Source organism: Taudactylus pleione, unplaced genomic scaffold, assembly GCF_031769625.1.
Source record: "Taudactylus pleione unplaced genomic scaffold, aTauple2 ptg000016l, whole genome shotgun sequence".
Taxonomy (NCBI): Eukaryota; Metazoa; Chordata; class Amphibia; order Anura; family Myobatrachidae; genus Taudactylus; species Taudactylus pleione.
Genome location: NW_028284418.1, coordinates 3,089,993 through 3,111,714, shown reverse-complemented (window position 1 = coordinate 3,111,714; position 21,722 = coordinate 3,089,993). Strand labels below are relative to the sequence as shown.

The window sequence follows — 21,722 nt, the reverse complement described above, 5'->3', positions numbered from 1 at the left end:
AGATGAAAGGAGCACAATACTCAGTTGTGTCTTTGTGATACAGAATCTGTGATATACATATGCAGAAATCACTGACATGTTCTCTTTCTATTTAGGTTGTTGGTGGAAGTAAACACTATTATAAGTAAAGGCGATATGACCATATACCACATAGAGTCTAATTTTGGCTATTTGTTGGATTCCTCTATATGTGCCTTCACAGTGGCATATGACTTCCTTGTCATTGTATTACTGCAGCTGGACAAATGGAAGGTCAAGCTCTTTCTCAGGAAATCTCTCCATTATGAAGACCCTAGCACATCCCCATCTAGAGAGGTGAAGTTTGGAAAGGGAAGTAGTGAATTACAACCTGTCCTTTGTTGTGTCTCTCTGTGGAAAGAAAACAAAATGGCTGATGCACCATGCAACTTTGCATTGGATGCTGCTTTGTTTACCCGGCTGTTTGGAGTTGATCTCACTATGCTGGAAACCCCCATGATTCTTTGTGGTTTCCCAGATGGACAGGTGATATGCTTTCCGTTAAAGAGTACTGGTTCTCCTTACATGCACATGAATGAAATGAACAGCTTACCCCAAAGCTCGTTAAAGCTTCTTTACCACTTAGAGCAACCCGTGCTTTCTATTGGTGCCACAAGGATGGAACCATGTGACCTTGGTGTTGACCATACAGTCACAAGTTCTGAAACTGTTTCCTGTGACTGCCTACTGTTTATTGGTCAGAAAGGCCTTATAGTACCAGTGGCAGCCGGTTACATATCAGAAGGCATAGCTTGTGATTTTAAGGAATACCGTCTGCCAGCTCCTGTGTGCTGTACGTTGTATTCTGTGTCTGGAGTCTACTGCAGCACGTCCTCTGACCTCATCTTCATAACCATTCCACGTGTTGACAACGTAGCGGCCTCTACCACTCCAAGCTGTTCCACTGTGTCATCCTTCCAACACAATATTCCAATGATTGTGGCAGTATCGCAGAATACCTTCTCATCTGATGGTAGGTTCATTCAAGCCTTAGTTCAAAAATACACTCCTCCACTCTGCCCTACTTATATATCTGATCAGACTCTAGAAATGTTCTGTAAAGCTGCACAATTAATTTTGCAATATCACTATGGATCTGATGAGATGCTGAATTTAATAGAGATTGAAATTGACTCTCTCGCGCACTTCTCAGATCAAGTGTAACCTTGGTCTTGTAACACCTACCCATGTCAGCTGGTAATTGTCCTACGTCGCATAGAATATAGTCATTCTGACAGAGATATATACATCAGTCTCCTGATTAGCATAGTTCCCTTGGTTAGAAAATTTTAATAAATCTTTGCTCTTTCATGGCACAACATTATAGTGTTTGTCTCTTAATCCCAAACCGCAGCACTGGTTTTTACACATATTTGACATCCATTTCATGAAAACATTAAAACTGTTATTTAATTAAATATTATCCAAGTCAATCTGTTTTTTGCGTCCTGAATTTGGACAGAGTAATGAATCCCTAATGTGTCATCTGCAGGTATTGACAGTGTATCCAAGGGGTTATTTATATTGTTTATTTATGTCTCCCCAATATATTAAATAATTCTGTATAGAGAATTATTATTTATTTATATACCACCAGCATACTCCATTGTGCTTTACATTTGGGAACAAAACCCTAATATAACGATACTGGGATGTAACAGACGGACAAAGAGGTAAGATGGCCCTGCTCACAAGCTTACAATCTATAGGGAAATAGACGTTGATACACAAGTATAAGTGCTACATATTGCAAACTGGTCCAACCCGATTGCAAGGGATCTTGCTGGGCTATATGATCCAGTCACAGAGCAATGTTGCACTGGGGTCAGCAGGTTGTGTGAATGTAGAAAGAGATCATATGTATAGTTATATGTGGACTGTGTAGAGGGGAGGTAATTGCGTAAAAAATGTGGGCTCTTCAGGAATTTGATAAGCTTGTCTGAAGTGGTGAGTTTTTAGGGATTAGATTTGGAGACTAGTTTTGTGCATGGGAGGACATTCCACAGAGTGGGTGCAGCCTGAGAGAAACCCTGTATCCCCTGAATGGGAGCAGGTAATGTGTGGATGAGAGACACAGATCTTAGTATTTTATAATGAATTTGGTAAAATGCAGGTAACCATTGTAGGGACTGACAGAGCACAGCAGCAAAAGAAGAATGTTTTGCAAGAAAGATCAGCCTTGCAGCTGCATTCAAAATGGATTTTAGAGGTGAAAGTCTGTGTCTATGCAAATAAGCTATAACAATAAACAATGCGGGAGATAATGAGCGCATGAATTAAAGTTTTTGCAGAGTCTTTTGTGAGATTTGTGTGTATTATGGATATGTTTCTTAAATGTATGTAACAGGATTTGGATACAATTTGAAAGAGGGGAGCAAAGGGAAATTCTGAGTCAAATCTAGACAGCGGACTTGGGAGGTAGGGTTTATTGTAGTGTGTCAGCAGAAGTAGAGCTGTTAGGTCAGCGGGATGTAATCAGGATGCCGGCGGTCGAAATGCCGACCGCCAGAATCCTGACACTAAAAGCCCTGCATGGGACTAAAGATAGGCGTCTAAATACTGACACCTATCATTAGCCCCACGCCGAAATACCAACGCCCGGCATACCGAACGTAGGTTAGACGGGCGTCGTGGGGGAATAGGGTTAGGTTTAGGTACCCCCGGGGGTCTTGGGGTTAGGCACCCCCCCCGGGAGGGTTAGGTTTAGGCTAGGGGAAGGGGGGTTAGGGTTAGACACTCCCCCGGGAGGGTTAGGTTTAGGGTGCGGGGAGGGGGGGTTAGGGTTAGGCACCACAAGGGGGACATAGGGTTAGGCACCACCCCCAAGTCTTAAGGTTAGGCACCCCTAAGGGAGGGTGGGACTGTATGTTCTCAGAAAAAATTAGAATGTCATCAAGATAGACTACAACATATTTGTAGAGAACATCTCTAAAGATCTCGTTGACATACCCTTGAAAAATCGCTGGAGCATTACATAAGTCAAAAGGCATTATCAAATACTCAAAATGGCCGTCACGAGTGTTGGACGCGGGTTTCCACTCATCCCCCGCCTTGATACGGATCAAGTTGTAGTCCCTGCGGAGATCCAATTTTTTGAAAAAGTGAGCCCCACGAACCTTATCGAAACGTTCTGAGATGAGTGGCAGAGGGTATCGATGAGGAGGTAATTTGTCCGCAGCTTGTTCGTTAAAAATGTCAGCAAAATCGTGGTATGGTTCCGGGCAGACGGAGATCTAGGAGAACTTTCAATTGATCAGGGGTAGGAGACTTAAGAGAAGGTCTGGTAGAAACTTGATGGGGTATGCACAGGAAGCACACGGGACAGACATTGATGAAAACAGCTCGGACCCCAAGCATTTGCATAGTTGACCAATTCAGCGTAGGATTGTGTTTTTTAAGCCAAGGCAGAACTAAAACTAGGTTTTAGGTAGAACTAGGAATTCCAACATTTCTTGATGGAGACATCCTACTCGGAGAGACACCGGGTGGGTAACCGAGGAAATAGAATCTCCCAGAATGACGTTGCCATCTACTCCTGAGAGAGCTAGCTTGCTGGGTAGAGGAGTGACTGGTATACCCAGGGTATGTGCCAAGGACTCCCAGCGGCTCTGGTATCTACCAAGGCTTTCAAATCTTTTGTCATCGACTTGTAGGAAAGGGACATCAATAAAAGATTATCCATTAAATGGGATGGCTTACCCCCAACTGGACGCTCCCAGAACCAATTAGGGTCTCGCGTTTCCCGCAAGAAGAGGACAATTCTTGAGAACATGGTCCGGAGCTGCACAATAAAGGCTGACGGGTTCGCTCAGCCATGGTTAGCCGAGATTTATTAACCTGCATAGGTTCTTCTTTATTCATTGCTGGAGAAGAACGTGAATCCAGTAGCAACCGATCCCAAAATCGATCCTCTCGCCCTCTACTAGCCAATCGCTCTCTATGGCGTAAGTCGATCTTTATACACGGGGAGATTACTTCGGAGAAGGGACTCTGGAAGATCCCGAGAGGCTAACTCGACTTTGTTTATTTCTAAAAGTCCATGTAGAACGGCAGTCTTGAGGGCCTCTTCATTCCATTTAAGTTCAGAAGAAATTTTTTAAATTGGTAGTACGGCACGGCTCATGAAAGATTCTTTTGAAAGAAGTAATAAAGTTCTCATAGTTCGACACTAGAGGATCCGCTCGTTCCCATAATGAGGAGACACAATCCAAAGCAGTTCCTGTCAGCAGTGAAATAATATAAGCCACTTTTGACCTAGACGTAGGGAAGTTTTGTGGCAGGCATTCGAACTGAATTTCACACTGATGAAACCTCTGCAACGTCTTGAGTTTCCGTTAAAGCGTTCAGGCGATGCCAATTGAAGATGGGACTTCTGAGTTACTGGACTGGAGGATGGACTGGAGGACTCGGAAGGTGCGGGCACAGCGGGAGGAGGAAGTAACGTGGCCAAGGTTGACTGGATGGCAAGTAGATGCCCAAACAGCTCTTGTAAATATTGAGCCACTGATGATGTGCTGCCTCCTGATTATCCATGTGAGAGGGGAGATCTTGCAAAGTCCCTGCACCCTGGGAGCCTGAAGCTTCCATCGGGCCTGTACAAACTGTCACGGCTGGCTCAGGGGAATCTCCTACTGAGGAGTTGAAAGCTGAGGTCCCGGGTTTTGGAAGGAATGGGAAGCGAGAGGCCTGGATGTATGTCCTCTTCATCCACAAGTATCGGATGTTTGCGAGACCTGACCAAAGGCACGGAGTCTAACCTGCTGGGAGGTGTTCACTAGTGACCCCTCCAAGCGGGATATGGGTTTAAGCTGCACCCAGCAAGCAGTTCACGGCCATTTGGTCAGGTATCGGATACAGGTGGGAAATGGAGGGAGATGACACCGATGATGCCCAGGAGAATGTACCTCTGAAAGAGGCACTAGCGAGGATTTTGTATTGAGCACGCGGGCAAAGTATCAGGCACACCTCTGGCACAGGAGAGTGACACACTGGTTGTACTTGGAGGATGTACTGAGTATGTGGGCAAGGTACCTAGTCGCACCGCTGGCACAGGAGAGTGACACTGTGGTTGTACTTGGAGGACGTACAGAGCACGCGGACAAGGTACCTAGTCGCACCACTGGCACAGGAGAGAGACACTGTGGTTGTACTCGGAGGATGTACAGAGTACGCGGGCAAGGTATCCAGTCGCACCACTGGCACAGGAGAGTGACACTGTGGTTGTACTCCGAGGATATAGAGAGTACGCGGGCAAGGTATCCAGTCGCACCGCTGACTCAGGAGAGGGGCACTGTGGTTGTACTCGGAGGATGTACAGAGCATGCGGGCAAGGTATCCAGTCGCACCGCTGGCACAGGAGAGTAACTAGAGATGACTCGAGAATAAACAGCAAGGGAACCTGGAACAAAGTGACGGCAAGCAAACACTAGTATTAACGAAGTTGTACAGGAAACTTCCTGCTGTCCGGAACCTAGTTAAATACCACCATGCTACCATTGGGTAAAGGGTAATGAGGTGATGCAGACTCTCATGGCTGCGTCCATGACGGCAACCGCAGCAACCAAGACATGGAGCAGCTCATGGATGTCTACGTGGTCCCTAGGCATATTCCTCAGTGCATCACTCGCCGCCGCACCTGACTTCTGACCGCTCAAGAGGTCAGGGGAAGCCGGCGTTGGGGTGAGTAACGGCCGATCCTGGGCCGCAAACTGAGAGCTGATTCTAAGTCATACAGATCTTTGTGCATGGATGCAATCAGGGAGGTTTTCCATACAGAACATGCGCAGGTGTCAGTTTGCACATTTGTGCAAATGTCCGTCCTCGTTTGGATTTGTCTGTATACATTTGCATGCAACGAAGGATCAACCCCTGTGTCATCATGCAGCAGATTAATGTGAAGTAAAGATTGGCTTCATAAACCTGTGTTCAACCATTGGCAATCTAGGACAAGTACATTGTGTGTAAGGCATCGCCGTACCCAGATACTAGGGGGATGTCCAGTTACGGAATGGGTATGATATACCGCCGGCGGTTCGATTCCCGTCAGCGGCAGCCCGACGGGAGCAGAGTGCGAAGCAGCGGAAGCCTGACAGCGCTGGAAATCCCGATCGTGGAAAGGTAAGTATAGACTAACCTAACCCCCCTAACCCTAACTTCCCCCCCTAACCCTAAACCTCCCTCCCCCTAGCCTAACCCTAATCCTCCCGGGGGGTGCCTAACCCTAAGTCCCCCCCGGGAGCCCTAAACCTAACCCTGCCCCCCCCCCCCCGCGGCTGTCCGCTCGCGGCGCCCGGCATCACTACGATCGTGATGCCGGGCGCCGGTCTCCCGGCATCGGGGAAATGCGGGCGTCTACATCTAGACGCCCGGCATTTCACCCATGCCGGGATAAGACAGTCGGGAAGCCGGATGCCGGTATTTAGGCAGTCGGCTTCCCGATTGCTTCCCCCAGTTACAATACATGTGTTCCTTTTATTAATATACGGCAAGAATAAGTACCTTTTGGTTCTGCTTCCGTCATATACACATTTTACCCACACACCCACTGAATAAAAAATTATGGAGAACGCCCTACAGACGGCAATAATGTAACTGCTGAAGATGTGTTTTTAAGACTGTTTATGATTGAATGGCTGCAAAACACTTCCACTAAGGTATCACCTGAGCAATACATTTATGTTCACAGGCATAAGGCAGATCAGGTACATGTAACATTAGGATAGATAGAGGTAGGGCCTGATTCAGAGACGGACGTAATGGCAATTTTTGTGCAGTTCGAGCGATTGTTTGCCAATGTGCATGCGTATAAGCCGCACTGCACATGCGCTGCGATCGTTTTACGATCACGCATGCACAGAGGATCCATTCGCGAAGTGAGCGACAGGTAGTCAGCGTTTCAGGGAGGTAACGAGGGGGGTGGTTAATAAAACACAGGTGTCTTACCGTTTAAACGCCGTTACATGGGTGTGCATAAATTAGCACCTGTGGCCTCCTACGCAGTATAAGAGCCCTCTGCATGTCAGGAGAGCTGCCGAGTCTGCGACTGGTCAGACCTGCCGCAAGAGCAAGATGTCCGCTCAATGTGCGTCAATGTTACCGATATTTATGCAGGTAAGCAACGTCGTACGTAAACGAGAAGGCAGCAGTGGGCGTTCTTATGCTCGGGTAAGCTTTGGAACTATTAGCATATTTTCGCAGTTGCATTCTGTGCGAAATTGCAGCTGCGATTGCATTAGCGTCCATCTGAGTCAGAATCATAGGGGTAATTTTACTAAGATTCGAGTTTGTGTGAGTTTAGGCATTTTTTTCATCTCGCACATTTACTAAAGACAAACTCGAGTGAGTTTGAAGTGAGTTTTCTTTTTTCACTGTTCAACCGTAATTTAAAAACCAGCAGCAGAGCCAGACCTGTTTTAAAAATAGGTTGGTGCGCCAGCCAATCAGCAGCGGCTTCCATTAGCGGCCGCTCATTGACTGGCTAAGCCCACGTGGGCTTAGCCAGTCCATTAGCGGCCGCTCATTGACTGGCTAAGCCCACGTGGGCTTAGCCAATGAGCAGCTCCTCCACGTGGGTCCCAGCCAATGAGCGGCCACTAATGGAAGCCGCCGCTGTTTGGCTGGCACCCCAGCACTAATGATAGCTCAAGCCCGGAGCTGTCATTAGCGAAACTGTAACAATATGCTGTAGCGTCTTGTTTCAGTGTCCCCGGGGCCCTCTTTGGATTACTGCGGAGAACATCGTGGGACAAAAGGTGAGTATTGGATCTTTTTTTTTTTTACAGGCACTTCCACTGGATACTTTACGTTGAGAAGGGGACGTGAAATGTAGAAGAAGATGAGTATGTGAGTTTGTATGTATGTAATAAAACGTTATTTTCATGGTGTGTGTGTGTCTTGTTTTTTTTTTTTTTTTTTTTTACACATTTCGTTACAGGTGAACTACAGGTACCAGTGGCCCCTTAATGCCCCGCATGCTGGTACTTGTGGTTCTCCAAGTACCAGCATGCGGGGGAGGCTTGCTGGGACCTGCAGTTCTACTATAATTAAATTTTAAACAGTACACCTACACTATCAACTCGCCACCCACCACACAGGGGTGGCGGGGATAGCCCCGGGCTGTCAGCCTAGGCCATGGGTGCCCTGGAGAGGGGGGCCCCTTTATTGGTGGGGTCCCCAGAGATCCCTGGCCTGGGTTGACTAGCGGTCAGGGCTGATGCTGCGGCTGGGGGTCCAGTGCTGGTTTTAATTTTAGGGGTACCCCTATGCAAATTTTTTACCCCTATAATTAAAACCAGTACTGGCCCTGCAGCCTCATGCTGGTACCTAATTTTCTGTGGAACCCTACTCGTTTTGTTCCTCATAATTTTAGGTACCAGGACAGGCTGGCAAGTCCGGAGCTGGTTAAACTTTAGGGGGAGGGACCTTATGTCATTTTTTTATTTTTTTTGTAAAGTTATTTAACCCGTTTTTTACAGGTCTTACCACACAAGCAGCTTACACATATCTCACTGATATGTGCAGGCTGCTTGCTCGGGTGAGTTTGGAAGAGAGAAAACACTGCAATCTCGGGTGAGTAATCTCACCTAAACTCTCCTTAAACTCTCCTCTAAACTTGCAAATTGGAAGAAAAAACTCGATCTGCTTCACCATCGAAAAACTCACTTTCAGCTAAACTCACTTCTTAGTAAATTTGCGAGTTTGATAAGGGAAAACTCACCCGAGTTTTGGTGAAGCAAAGTGAGTTTAAAAACGAAAACTGAACCAAACTCGAATCTTAGTAAATTTATCCCATAGTCTGTTACTTTAACATCACAATACACATGTTAAAAAGGAAAAAATAAATACAGGATTTAAAGTTAAACTAAATATTAACATGCACTAATGATGTATAATGGGTAAAAAGGGTTGGGGTGGGGAGAGGAGTCTACAGGAGAACAAGAGTAATTTAAGACAGATTCAATAAAACGCAGAGCATCATTGTGAGTTAGGTGTTGTAAAATGGAATCGCAGGGTTATTGGAACCAGGCAGAAGGTGAGCATTATGAGGAGGGGGGTATGGAGTCTGTGCTTCTATAGAGAACCAGGGGTACAAAATTTGCATGAAATTTTAGTGTTCAAAAAGGGCTGAAGTCTACCAGATATGGAGTCCTCCAGCATTCCTTATACAGCAAGCATGACAGGCAACATGAATGTAATAGTATGACTGCTACCAGTGGAGAGCATGAAGTGAACAACCCCTTGAATTAACGCACATTTTTTTTTATTGGTCCCTAAATGATTATAGTATATATGATCTTTTTATAGACAATGCAGAACTAGTAGTCCTGTCTTCCAGAGGACGGCTGATGCTGTACAAGGAAATTCGGAAAGAAAGTGGCGATCCACTACATGGATTAGGCTGTGCAGGTGCAGGACTGAGGATGAAAGAGCTGCTGTCTGGGATTGGTTCAGTGTCAGAGAGGTGAGGACCTCACCCTTGTACAGAAAAATAAACCAAAAGCAAAAATTGTTATTACTGTACTGTGTTCCTTTTTATGATTGTGCAAGATCAATCATAACAGCAGTAGAATTATTCTTTAAATCATGGCTCATTTACTGTGTATGCAGCTTCCTGTAACTCACAGCTTATAATTCTTGCAATAAAAACTCTGAGATTAGATGTCAACTTTTTATATAGCACCAGTGTATTCCATATATCCATACAAATATTGATTATATGGAATGACACGTACAAACAATACAGAAGATCTAGAGGCAATCTGCTCACCATTACTCAAGGCACACATCCACTAGCAGATATAAATGAACGATTACGATATCATAATCGTTCAAACACTCATTAAACGTGCACTATAATGTCGGAAACGACCAGCAATGTGCGCACCCGCTAGTTGTTTCCGACATCAATCATCGGCTGAACATGCCAGTCAATCTGCCGATAACGACACATTGGCCATGTTCAGGGATGAGGGAGGCTGCCTGCACTGAACGATCATATTGTTCAGTGTAGGCACACAGTGGATGAGGAACGACTCATCTGCTAGTGGATATGCACCTTTACTCTCTAGATACAATTATAAAGCTTATTTGTCACTTTTGTAATCATTTCCTTATTTTTCCACTTTCCAGAGTCTCTAAGTTGAAGTCTGTAGTTGAAGACAAGAGCAGGTCCTTAACTAAGCTCAATCAAGTGATATCACTAAGCCGTGATGTGCTGTCCGGCCAGTGGACAGAGTGCCCAGTGCATTGCATACTAAGAGTGTCATGGACACACATGCTGCAGAAAGACTGTCTGATAGCACACTGCATTGTGGAAAACAAGACTGAATGTGTTTTGGAGAGGGGATGGACCTTGTGCATCCTGATAAGTACTGACCCCAGCACATCTTATTCTTTTCCTATTGCACTAAAACCGGAAGAGAAGAAAGAATTGGCTTTCCCTTTAGCTACACAGGGATGTGACAGTCTGGATTTCCCTATTAAAATATCTTGCACACTGTTTTACAGTTTAAAGGGCCTTTTTGCAGATTGTGATGTCCTTGCAGACTCTTCCATATCTGACTCGCACAAACAGGATGTCAGCATACCTCTACAGGAGCACATCATTGACCTATTGCAATGCCTGCGTTTCAGCCCACAGACCGATGTTCCCTCCTCCTCTGGCCTCTCTTGGACATTACCTGAGAATGTAGTGCAAGCTTTTTTGAAGACCAATTCTGGAGGTGAAAGCAACGATGACCAGTCAGTTACAGCCCCTAAGGTACTTTGTAACCAGGGAGTTAATCTTGCAATGCCACTGAAGGCCTTAGTTCGAGTGTCCGCTCTCCTGTTGACTCAGGCCTTGCATATTGAACAGTCAGGTAAATAACAGATGTTATCAACATCTTATTTATTCCATTATACAAATCCACTCCTGGGACTTGATATCTCCCAAGTGCTCTTTTGCCTTCCTTTTACAACATCTCTCTCCATACTGCATGACTTTCATCTCCCGTTTGTCCCCCCTCACCTTACCTGTGACTCCTCTAAAACACTTCTCTTTATCCTTGTACTCTGTTTCTGGCTTGTTGTATTATCTTGTTCTTGAGCTGGATTTGCTAAGTTTTATTGTTGTAACACATGACCTTTCCAGAGACTTTATGTATGGTATTATGACTTGTACCTTTTCTTTATTGTTGTGTAATTATCTTCTTATTTTCCTCAATAAAAACAGTATATACAAAAAAAATGTCACGGACTCCAGCAAAGATAGGGCCTGTTTCAGAAATGTACTCCACCGTGTGATGGAATGTACCAGCGTTGAGATGCCCACTTTCTGTAACACATCAACATCGGTCGCACAATTGTCATTTGCGGTAGCTTAGGGTCTGCTCTAGCTACTCTCCTCTAATCCTGCTAAACATATCCTCTGAAGCATTGCATTTGTAATTGGTAATGTAGCAGTGTTCCCAGACTCACCTGTGACACTCCCATAACGCCCATAAATCGGCCCCTTTTTGCGATCACTTTAGGTCACTTCCTGGTCTCCACCCTGTAACGCCCAGGGATCGCAAACCCCTTCTCAAGTGTTAGCGATATTGTATGCAATTGCAAACAGCATCATACACACTGGATTGCGCTTGCACCATAAGGGTTTTCAAGACTTTTAGCCCCTGCGCAGTAGTAAAACATCGCTCAACTGTGTAAATATCGGCACTACGTCAATCTCTGAATCAGGCCCATAATTCTGCAGAATATTCCCTCCACCAACTTGCCTGCTCAGTGGCTAGTGAATTAACTGATTGGCAGTGTCTTCTGTGGCATAGAGGGCTCAGATATATTGGAATGTGGAAGTACAGCCCTGGCATCAGCATTCATAATGCCAAAAATATTTCTTCTCCACGCAAACAACAACCACAGACGAGAACTGGTCAGTGTTTCCTAGTGTGCACTGCCTCACAGTGGATACAACATCATTTAATTTGTAGAACTCAGGAATCAAAGTAGATGCATTGAAATATATACAAGGTCTGTCAAAAAAGTCTGGTGAATGGTCTGATATATTTATATGCCCGAGGCTACCACCGCACTGGCATTGCATTGATTTCAACAGTGTCCCGAGCAGTGTGCGTCCAACAGCAATGGAGCTAGTCTTGCACCGATTCCTTGCAAAAGCGTGCAAACCAATCGTACACACAGCATCCTGCCCGTAGACTTTCACCAACATTTTGTGCGTCTTCGTCACCGAATTACCCAATTTGAAGCAGAACTTAATGTTGTGTTGTTGCTCCGTTGCTGTTGGACGCACACTGCTCGGGACACTCTGTTGAAATGAATGCAGTGGCAGTGCGGTGGTGGCCTCGGGCAAACCCCGACTGGGGACAGGTCCAGACATTTCCATGCATGTCAGCAAGCATGAGCGACCTTGTTGCAAGTGTTGCATACAGATATATCAGACCATTCACCTAAATTTTTAGACAGACCTCGTATTTTGCTTGTTAGTAAAAATGTGTTGTAGATGTCCCTCCAAAGGGAAAAATGATTATTAAGCACATACTGAGGTCTGCTATATTACATGCTTTGCTGAGATGAAATAAATTCTAGGTTTAGACGATGGCTTTATTGTTGTTGGTGCTCTTCATATTTCCGTATGTTACTTAGCTGTAACCCCATTCTTCTATTAATCTGACCTTGCAGTTTCTGTCTTGTTTCCCGCAGGGAGACCCCTCTGTTCCGCTGCATTGCATTGGCTGCTGTCAGCAGAGATGACAAAGGTGCAGAATCTGGTAGAGGTGCAGGGTGTAAACCCAGATGGAAGGAAGTTTTGTCTGCGAGTTCAGGAGGTTAGTGAAAGTCATATAGAACATTGAGATCCATTAGGCGATACTGTATAATGGCCATGACTTATGATGCATAATGTGACCTATTGACAGTGATATATTTAGGGCTGTTTGATCAGAATCATTTCATACTGCATACACAATGGGAATTTTACAAATTAAACATTTATGTGCTTTTTTTACTTTCTTTAGGTATCTGTGCCAGACTTGTCATCAGATGGTGAAAATATTCCAGCCATCGAAGTGCAAATATTAAGCTTTCATTTACATGTTGTGGCATCTCTACACCTGGCAGTCATCAACCGTTTAAAGGTAATTGCCTAAAACCCAGCACTGTAATTTGCATCACTTAGCAATTGAAGATGTAAGTGTTAAGCCGGGTACACACGGAACGATATGCTACATGAGCGATATCGTTCAGTGTTGTCCCCTCACCTGCCGGGTTCCCGACATTGAGCATACACACTAAACGATATCGTTCGGTGACGTCACCGGCTGCATCCCTGAACTTGCAGGATCTGACGATATCGTCAGGTTGGTCTGCAAGTACGGCTGATGAAAGCTATTGTTAACAATCCGTGGGAGCGCGCATCGTTAACGATGTCTTGCATACACACGGAACGCTGTTGAACGGTATGAACGATATCATTATCGTTCATATTGTTTACAATATCGTTCCATGTGTATGCAGCATAAGACTACTGATTGGTTAAACCTGTTTGCCAATCGCAGGAGCCCAGGTGATCCTATGACTGATGCCATCATACCTAAGATACCAGAGCTAATTATAATGAATTGCTTGGTCTTCCTTTGGTATTTGAGTAAAACTGTTAGGGGAATGCGATGTGAAGCATAGTGATGTATATTGATGTACATTACTTAGTACTGGAAATGTTACTCAACGAACACCTCAGTTGTCAAATTCTATTTCCTAGATCTTGCTTCAACAAATTAAGGCAAATAATGTCTCTCATTTCCCTGACTTGAATTTGGGGAACATCCAGCAGCAGTTTACTGTTCATGAGGTGAGTTTTTTTTCTACTTATGTTATGCAGATTTACTAATGCAAGTCATGTGATGGAATAAATGATCCATTAAACTGAATATAAGCATGAGGGCCAAAATACTTAATGTGACATTCTTTTCCATTTTTTTTTAATTCACTTTTTCCCCTTTTGGAGAACATAATTGGTGTAATGGTAAGCATTACTGCCTTAGAGCACCGAGGTCTTGGGTTCTGTTCCCACTAAGGCCTAACTGTGTGCAGTTTGTATGTTCCCCTCATGGGTTTCCTCCAGGTACTCTGATTTCCTACCACAATCCAAAATATATACTGTACTTGTAGGTTAATTCGATTGTGATAAAGAAATTGACCCTAGAGTGTATGTGTATGTACATTTGGTAGGAAATATAGATTGTAAACTACACTTGGGCAGGGACTGATGTATAAGGCAGGTGCAATGTCCAATAGTGCGCTGATAGTCTACTTTGTACGCACATCGGCTTTCTTGGATCGCAGCTGGTGGGCATTTCAATAGGAAGCCCATCGACAGCACCGTTATCATAACAGAATTTGTAGCTGCTACTGCAGCTGCGTCCACCTCTGAATCACCCACAGTTTTTGAAACATCCTGAAAAAATACTTTTTTTTCCATTTCTTAAGCTGCATACACACACAACGATTTTGTTACCAACAATTTTATGAACGATTTTCTGTCAGATTTTTTAAAGTCTAATGAAAGATTTTTTTGAACTACAAACGATTTTTGCATATTCCCTTAATGAAAATCGTTGAGTTGGTCAGTCTGACTAAACTACAAACGTGAACGCACATGAACGATAATCGTTCATTATTTTAGCTCAGAAAGTGAACGATTTTTTAAACAATTGAACGATAAACGATATCGTTAACGATAATCGTTCAAAAAATCGTTGCGTGTGTATGCACCTAAACAGTGAGAGAACTGTATTTTATATTGATTGCTTATTATTATTGTTTATATATCGCCAGACTGATTATGCAGCATTTTCACATCAGTCCATGAACCCTTTGAACTTACAATCTAAGGGCCTGATTCAGACCCACTCGCGAGCGGCTGTCCGCTCGCAAGTGGGTCGATGTTATGGACTGAGCATGCGCACGACGGAGGGAGCTCCGTCGTGCGCATGCGCCAGACGCGACGAGCGAAGGAAAGTCCTTCGCTCGTTGTGTTCGATCAAAGGGGGCGTGCTGTCAATGTTGATTGACAGCACGCCCCCTTTGGTGGGCGTGCCGGGGGCGTGCCTCCCTGACGGGGGCGTTCCCACGGGAACGCCTCCCGTCAAAAGCCGGCCCACTGACATCACTAGTGATGTCAGTGGGAGTGATTTTGGCTCTGATAGAGCCAAAATCACTCCGGAGCTTGCGGTTGAAAACCTCAACCGCAGGCTCCGGCTCGCAATTTCGATGGTCGCGATGGTCACGACCATCGCGGCCATCACAATGCACGCTCGTATAGCCTGTGGGTGGTGACCCACAGCTATACGAGCGTCCAGGAGGACGCTCCATTTTCATGGAGCCCGGCCCTCATTCAGAGCGTGCGCTCTGCTCAGAGCGTGCGCTCTGCTCAGAGCGTACGGCTCTGAATGAGGGCCTAAATTCACAAGCAAACATACACAGAGCGGTGTATTAATTTGCCTGTGAGTTTTTGAACATAAGGCGCTCATACAAACTCCACAGATATGGAACACTGAGGGGTATCAAACTCCTGAGCACAGCTCTGTGAGGCAGCAATGCAAAGCTTTTATTGAGCACATTTATTTTAAGCAGCATAATAACAAGGGATGTTTCTTTTGTATTCTCAGCAGCTGTTGAGGATGATCTCTGGTTAGGTTGTATAAGATTGAACATCTCACCAAATAAGTATTCAGGGCCTGATACAGATATGTACGCTATTCTGGTAATTACTCAGTTGATTGATTACGGTTGACCGCTCATATGCCACAGTCGCACTCGCCAAGGTACATTTGCGATGCCGCTCTCTGTAAAGATGATTGACAGTCAGGGACCGTTTGCGGGAGGTAACAGGGTTTGTCTGCAAAAATCGCAGACATGCCTCGGCCGTCTTTAGGGCCTGTTGTAGCCTGCGTCTGCGATTCCATACGCAGATAAAGTGGTTCAGACGTCTCAGTTCAGGTGACTATTCTGCATGACCCTAGGGCTACTCAGGCGGACGAATGATCTGCGATGGCAGCTGCATGTTTGTACGCACTTGCTTGGATCTGCGAAGCTGCCTGTGGGCATCTCAATACATTTCCAGCTGGCTACAGCATTAGCATATTATCGCACAGCAGCTACATACAGGATCGCAGCTACGACTGCATTAGCGTACATCTCTGATCGGGCGCTGTGTTTGTGCTGCTGAGGGTGAGACGCTGCAATGAGGGCGAGTTATGACTGCAGTTAATTTAGTTTTTCCCACTTTGTTAGTAGGTTTTTTGAAAGAATTTTGTTATCGAGTCCAGTATACAATTTATTTAGTCATAAATTAGTTAGCTTTAGGAGCAACATGTAGGGAGAAATAGGTGGATAATATCTCTCAAAAACACCAATGTCTGAAACACGGGTAAGGCTGCGTGGGCAGATTTTCCTCACTGATTGCTGTATAGGTGGAAATGCTCAAAGCAAGTTGACGGCTGTGCAGCTATTGTTGGCACTATGCTGATATCAGCACTATATAGAAATTCTGATCTGATTAGGCTGAACAAACAGTGCACAAACAAGTACAAGTTGAAAACAAAATGACAGACAAATAGCACAAGTCAATGTTTTGAGTAGGCAAAGAAAGTGTCACTTACTATATGGGATAAAACATGGCTCTGTTTATTCTGTAACAGTGTTTTTCTGTTTTAAGGATCCCACAGGTGCCTATGTACAATACTACCTGGCAGAGGCGGTTTAAGAGAGGATGGGGCCTCGTGTGCAGGCTCCTATCGGGCCCCTTTCTGTCTGGCAGTGTAGTAGACTCTGGCATTGTGCCAGAGCCTACTACACATGCGCAGGTCTCCAGGAACATGGCACCTGCGCTGCGTTCCCATGACATCTCTACTGCGCATACGCGAATCACCGGAAAATGGCAGTGGTGCCCCTTTTCCCAGTGATTTCTGCAGCCAGCGGCGGGCCGATGGAGAGGTAAGTATATTTTTATGGGTGCAGTGTGTGTGGGCCCCCCTGAACCCTGGTGCCCGTGTTAACCGCACACCTTGCATCCATTATAGATATGCCAGTGCTACCTGGTACAAGTGTTAGTGGTGGTTAGTCTTGCTTGCGTGTGCTTGTGTGTTAACTACAATTTTTGCTGGGCATCTGAAAGGTAAACTTTTATGAATTCTTTACCTTGGTCTATCCTAGTAACGCCAATGTCATCGGTCTGAAATAGAGAAAATTTGTTGAATATTTAGCTAAGCTGGTATCTGGTTCCACAACGTTTACAGGTAATATTCCCATCCTCTCCTAGGTTGTATTGGAGGAACTTCAGTCAGGAGGGCACTCTGTACCACAAGTTTTGGACTTGTCCAAAACTAAACCCATGAGAACTAGTGCACAGTCTCATTGCTCAGATGACTAGCATTACGGTTCCCACTTCACCGACTAAGGGTGCCTACACATTACACGATATTATATATGATTTGGCCAATTTCGTCACATCGAAAAGACAGATCGTACATAATATGTGTAATTCGTGAGTGTCCAATTACGATGCCGATGCGTGTACCCGCGAGTCGTCCGCAGTATCTTCAGATCTTACCTACAGCAGGTAAGATCAGGCAATCTCGTACATGATCCGCAGCATATCTTTCAGCGTTTATGCCTGAACGATATGTCGTTCCGATCTGTACGATGCAGACGTCACTTTGACACAGATGCATGCACGGATCAGCGAGATCCATCCATGCATCTGTGTAAACAAAATGATTAGAAAAGTGTAAAAATTAAAAAAAAAAAAAGTGAGGTCCCCCCCACATAAAGCACAGACAGCCCCAGACCTTTCAGAGCTAGTGCTGGTTGTGAAAATACAGGGGACTAAAGTTATAGGGGTCCCCTGTATTTAGCACAACCAGCACTGGGCTCAGCTGAGCCGGTCCTGGTTTTGGAAATACAGAGGACAAAAAGCAGCACCAGACTCTTACTAGCGGGGGAGTAATGCCACAGCCAACGGAACCCTTTCACTGTGTGTTACCCACGGCTAAAGCATAACCCCTGACCGATAGGCAGGCCAGGCCGGGGATCTAAAGGGGTCCCCCTCTCCAGGGCACTTCAGACCTGGGCTGTGGGTGACAGGTTGATTGTGTAAAGTGTAGTGCAAATGAAAGAAGCAAAAATATTGTTTTTTGCAGGTGAACTACAGGTCCCAGCAAGCCTCCCCCACCTACTGGTACCTGTAGTTCACCTGCAAAATAAATATTAATATAAACACAAGACACACACCGTGATAGTACAATTTTATTAACACATACAGGCACACTGACATTCACACTCATTACCACACATACTCACCTAGTATTCCTGTAGCCATTCATGTCCACTTGTCCAAGTAGAAATCCAGGGATACCTGCAAAAAAAAAATCCATATTCTCCTATTCCTTGCGTGGATCACGTCCTCCTCTTTTCAAGAAGGCATCCAGCGTCTTCGGAAAACAAAAAAACTATTTATCTTGGTCCACGAACTTAGGGCCTGATTCAGAGCCGGACGCTATTTGCGCTCGTTCAGAAAAAGGGGCCGGATATTTAAATTGAGTGCTCGCTCTTTGCGGTCTATTGACGCCTCTGTCTGAGCGAACTAAATATGCGCTTGCTATTTTGTAAAGACGCCCCCTGGCCGTTCGCATCATACATCATCTCCGCTATTTATTAGATTAATCGAGTACATCGAAAGGCGTCTGAAATGCTCGCAGTGCTTGTGGTTTGATTTTCCTACCGCAATCATGCGAACAGTTCAGGCTAAGAGACAACCAAGTGACGTGGTCGATGACGCTGCTTTGTTAATTATGCACTCCCATTAAACGCCCGTTTTGACCGTTTGGCACGCCTGCGTTCGGATCTCCACTCTCTGTTTTCAAGCACCTTCCCCTGTTACCACCCACAAACGCCTCATCCTGTCACTCAAATTAGCAGGCATTCGCTATTTTGCGAACACATGATTTCCGACCGCACTGACTGGTTGGCGCATGCGCATTACGACCCATACGCATGCGCAGATGTGCGAACATCGCTCGGAGCGAACAAGCGGCTCTGAATCAGGCCCTTAGTTCTGTCCTCTAAGGTCCTTTGTACAGCAGAATTACTAGTCCCAGGCTTGGGTAATTCTGAACAGTGCATTTTACCTCCATATAATCATCAATAAGGTAGCTATTATACCATACTTTCCTACTCTCCTAGAACCTGCATAAGACTACTGAATTTTTGGGAAATCTCCCAGGTCCCCAGAAAAGTAGGTGGTCCTATCTCATCCTGCCCGCTCCCTGTTGAAGTAGGCAGGATGGGGAGGAAAATACAGAGAATTGCAGACTGTGAGGAGGCGTCGGGGCCAATATGACGCTTATGGCTTCTTTTGGCCCCGCCCCTCGTTCACTGCATTTTTTGCTAGGTGGTGTAGCCTATCCCCATCAGCTGCCAACTGCATTTCCTCTCTGGGCTTCTTCCATCTAGGAGCGTATAAAAGTCTGTAAGTATGTATTATACAAATAATAATCACTAGCATTATCTGGGCTTTCTGGTGATAGTAAAATGTGACAGGAACTGGCATGTCTTAGGGAACTTTTGATGAGGTTGTTCTCCTTTATATCCAGTTGTTGCTAAAAGAAGTGAAGACCCTGAAAGAGCGTGTATGTGTGGATGAAGACATAATCTCCAGTACTGCCGCTCAGAGACTCCTCCATATCTACAGAGAGTTACGTGCGAGTTCCAGCCTGCTCTTCATTTGACTTAAACCACAATCCTTTTCTCTACTGTGGATAAAAGCAGCCCGTGACCGATTTCAGGATCGTACATTGCTGAGGTTAGAAGAGAAATCCAGTCCAAAACCTTGTTTACTTGTGCGCTGCCTGGAAGCATGGAGGTGTTTCTGTATAAAAGCTCTATACAGTATATGAGAATTATATTAAAAGATGATTTGCTACTGTAAGAACTTTTCTTTGGATAAACACATGGGCCAATACCTGTAAAACATGTAATATGGCTAGGTTAAAGATGATTGCAACTCAAAACTAAAAAAATTTTTTTTGTGGATAAGATCAGATCGAAACGGGCATTAATTGTTTCCATAAACCCCCCATATTGAATAAACTTATTTTCTCATTTAGAGATATCAAATAGTATTTTCCCACTTTTCTTTTATTATCTAAGGCAGTAGTTCCCAAACTGGGTGCTGTAGCACCCTGGGGTGACATGAGGCATATGCATGTGTGCCAGGGGTTGGTGATCCAGGACCAGATCTAATTATTTATTTCATGTGATTGACTAAACCAGAGCTGGTGGCTGCCATTCATAAAATATGTGGACAAGCAACATCACAACTCTGTCCAACACAATATGACTGACCTTAAGGATGGCTTGTAAGTTCTATTTTTCTTCATTTCATTTGTGATAAATTTCTTAATAAGAAACTTAGGCCTAGCGGTGCCGTGAAGGGCGCCATGATTCAAGAAAGTTTGGGAACCTCTAATCTACATAGACCTTCTGTGGCCTCTCTAGACGCCTTTTAGGACTCCGATATTTTCAACTCCATTGAATCCAATGTAAACATCAAAGAGATCTCATATTATAAAAGTGTAAATCTGATCTGTTTATTGCATGGCAGCACTAGGACAGACTTCCACAATGATATATGCAAGCCACATCTGTTTGTATGATGGACTATAATGTGATGTCACTTTATAGGACATTGTGCAGTCACAATATAGCATATTATAGTGAACATCTAAGGGAATCTCTAAGTGGAGACTGAGGCTCCATCTACTACAGTACGATACAGTCAGGAATTGGTATTTATGTGGCACACAGAACCTGATGTGGTCAGCGCATAGGTAAGTATTACAGGGATATATTGTGGCATGCAAATATTTAGGTGGCTGAGCCTGTGTGACAGGATTTCTGGTGTGTAAGGAATACCAGATGGCACAGGCTGACGTATCCTCACACAGGGACATGGTAAGTTATGATACATACAATGATTTTCTATTTAAGCATTTTGGCCTATAACCGGAAACTTTGTAGTCACGCAGTAAGCTGTGAGGTGTCCTGTTCCTAATAGGTGGATAAAGAAATTCTCAAAGGCACTTTACTCTTTAACATAGCTGTAGCTGAAAGTCAGGGCAAAAAAGACACATTTAATGTTTTAGACTTTACATGTGAAAAATGTTCTACATCTCTAGGTGTCCTGTTACATCTCTCCAGTTATCTGCACCCCTATAAGATGCATTACACAACTGTACATCACAGCACCACTCCAGTTGTCTGCACCCCTATAAGATGCATTACACAACTGTACATCACGGCACCACTCCAGTTATCTTGCACCCCTATAACGTGCATTACACAACTGTACATCACAGCACCACTCCAGTTATCTGCACTCCTATAACGTGCATTACACAACTGTATATCACAGCACCACTCCAGTTATCTGCACTCCTATAACTTGCATTACACAACTGTATATCACAGCACCACTCCAGTTATCTGCACCCCTATAACGTGCATTACACAACTGTACATCACAGTACCACTCCAGTTATCTGCACCCCTATAACGTGCATTACACAACTGTACATCACAGCACCACTCCAGTTATCTGCACCCCTATAACGTGCATTACACAACTGTACATCACAGCACCACTCCAGTTA

The 21,722-nt window shown here is 44.7% G+C and overlaps 1 protein-coding gene across 4 annotated transcripts in view; it reads left to right on the top strand.

Moving 5' to 3' along the window:
- The window catches only part of FAAP100 (FA core complex associated protein 100), a 28,371-nt gene extending 8,198 nt beyond the window's left edge, over positions 1-20,173 (top strand). For 3 of the 4 annotated variants that reach the window (XM_088474453.1, XM_088474450.1, XM_088474445.1), the window contains exons 4-10: positions 96-991; positions 9,322-9,478; positions 10,147-10,877; positions 12,715-12,839; positions 13,029-13,148; positions 13,772-13,861; positions 19,665-20,173. In XM_088474453.1, the coding sequence (XP_088330579.1) occupies positions 96-991; positions 9,322-9,478; positions 10,147-10,877; positions 12,715-12,839; positions 13,029-13,148; positions 13,772-13,861; positions 19,665-19,799 (2,254 nt within the window). In that variant the 3' untranslated portion in view covers positions 19,800-20,173. The remainder of the gene's footprint in view (positions 1-95; positions 992-9,321; positions 9,479-10,146; positions 10,878-12,714; positions 12,840-13,028; positions 13,149-13,771; positions 13,862-19,664) is intronic. The other variant, XM_088474457.1, reaches the window with a different exon arrangement.
- Positions 20,174-21,722: the final 1,549 nt, after the last annotated feature.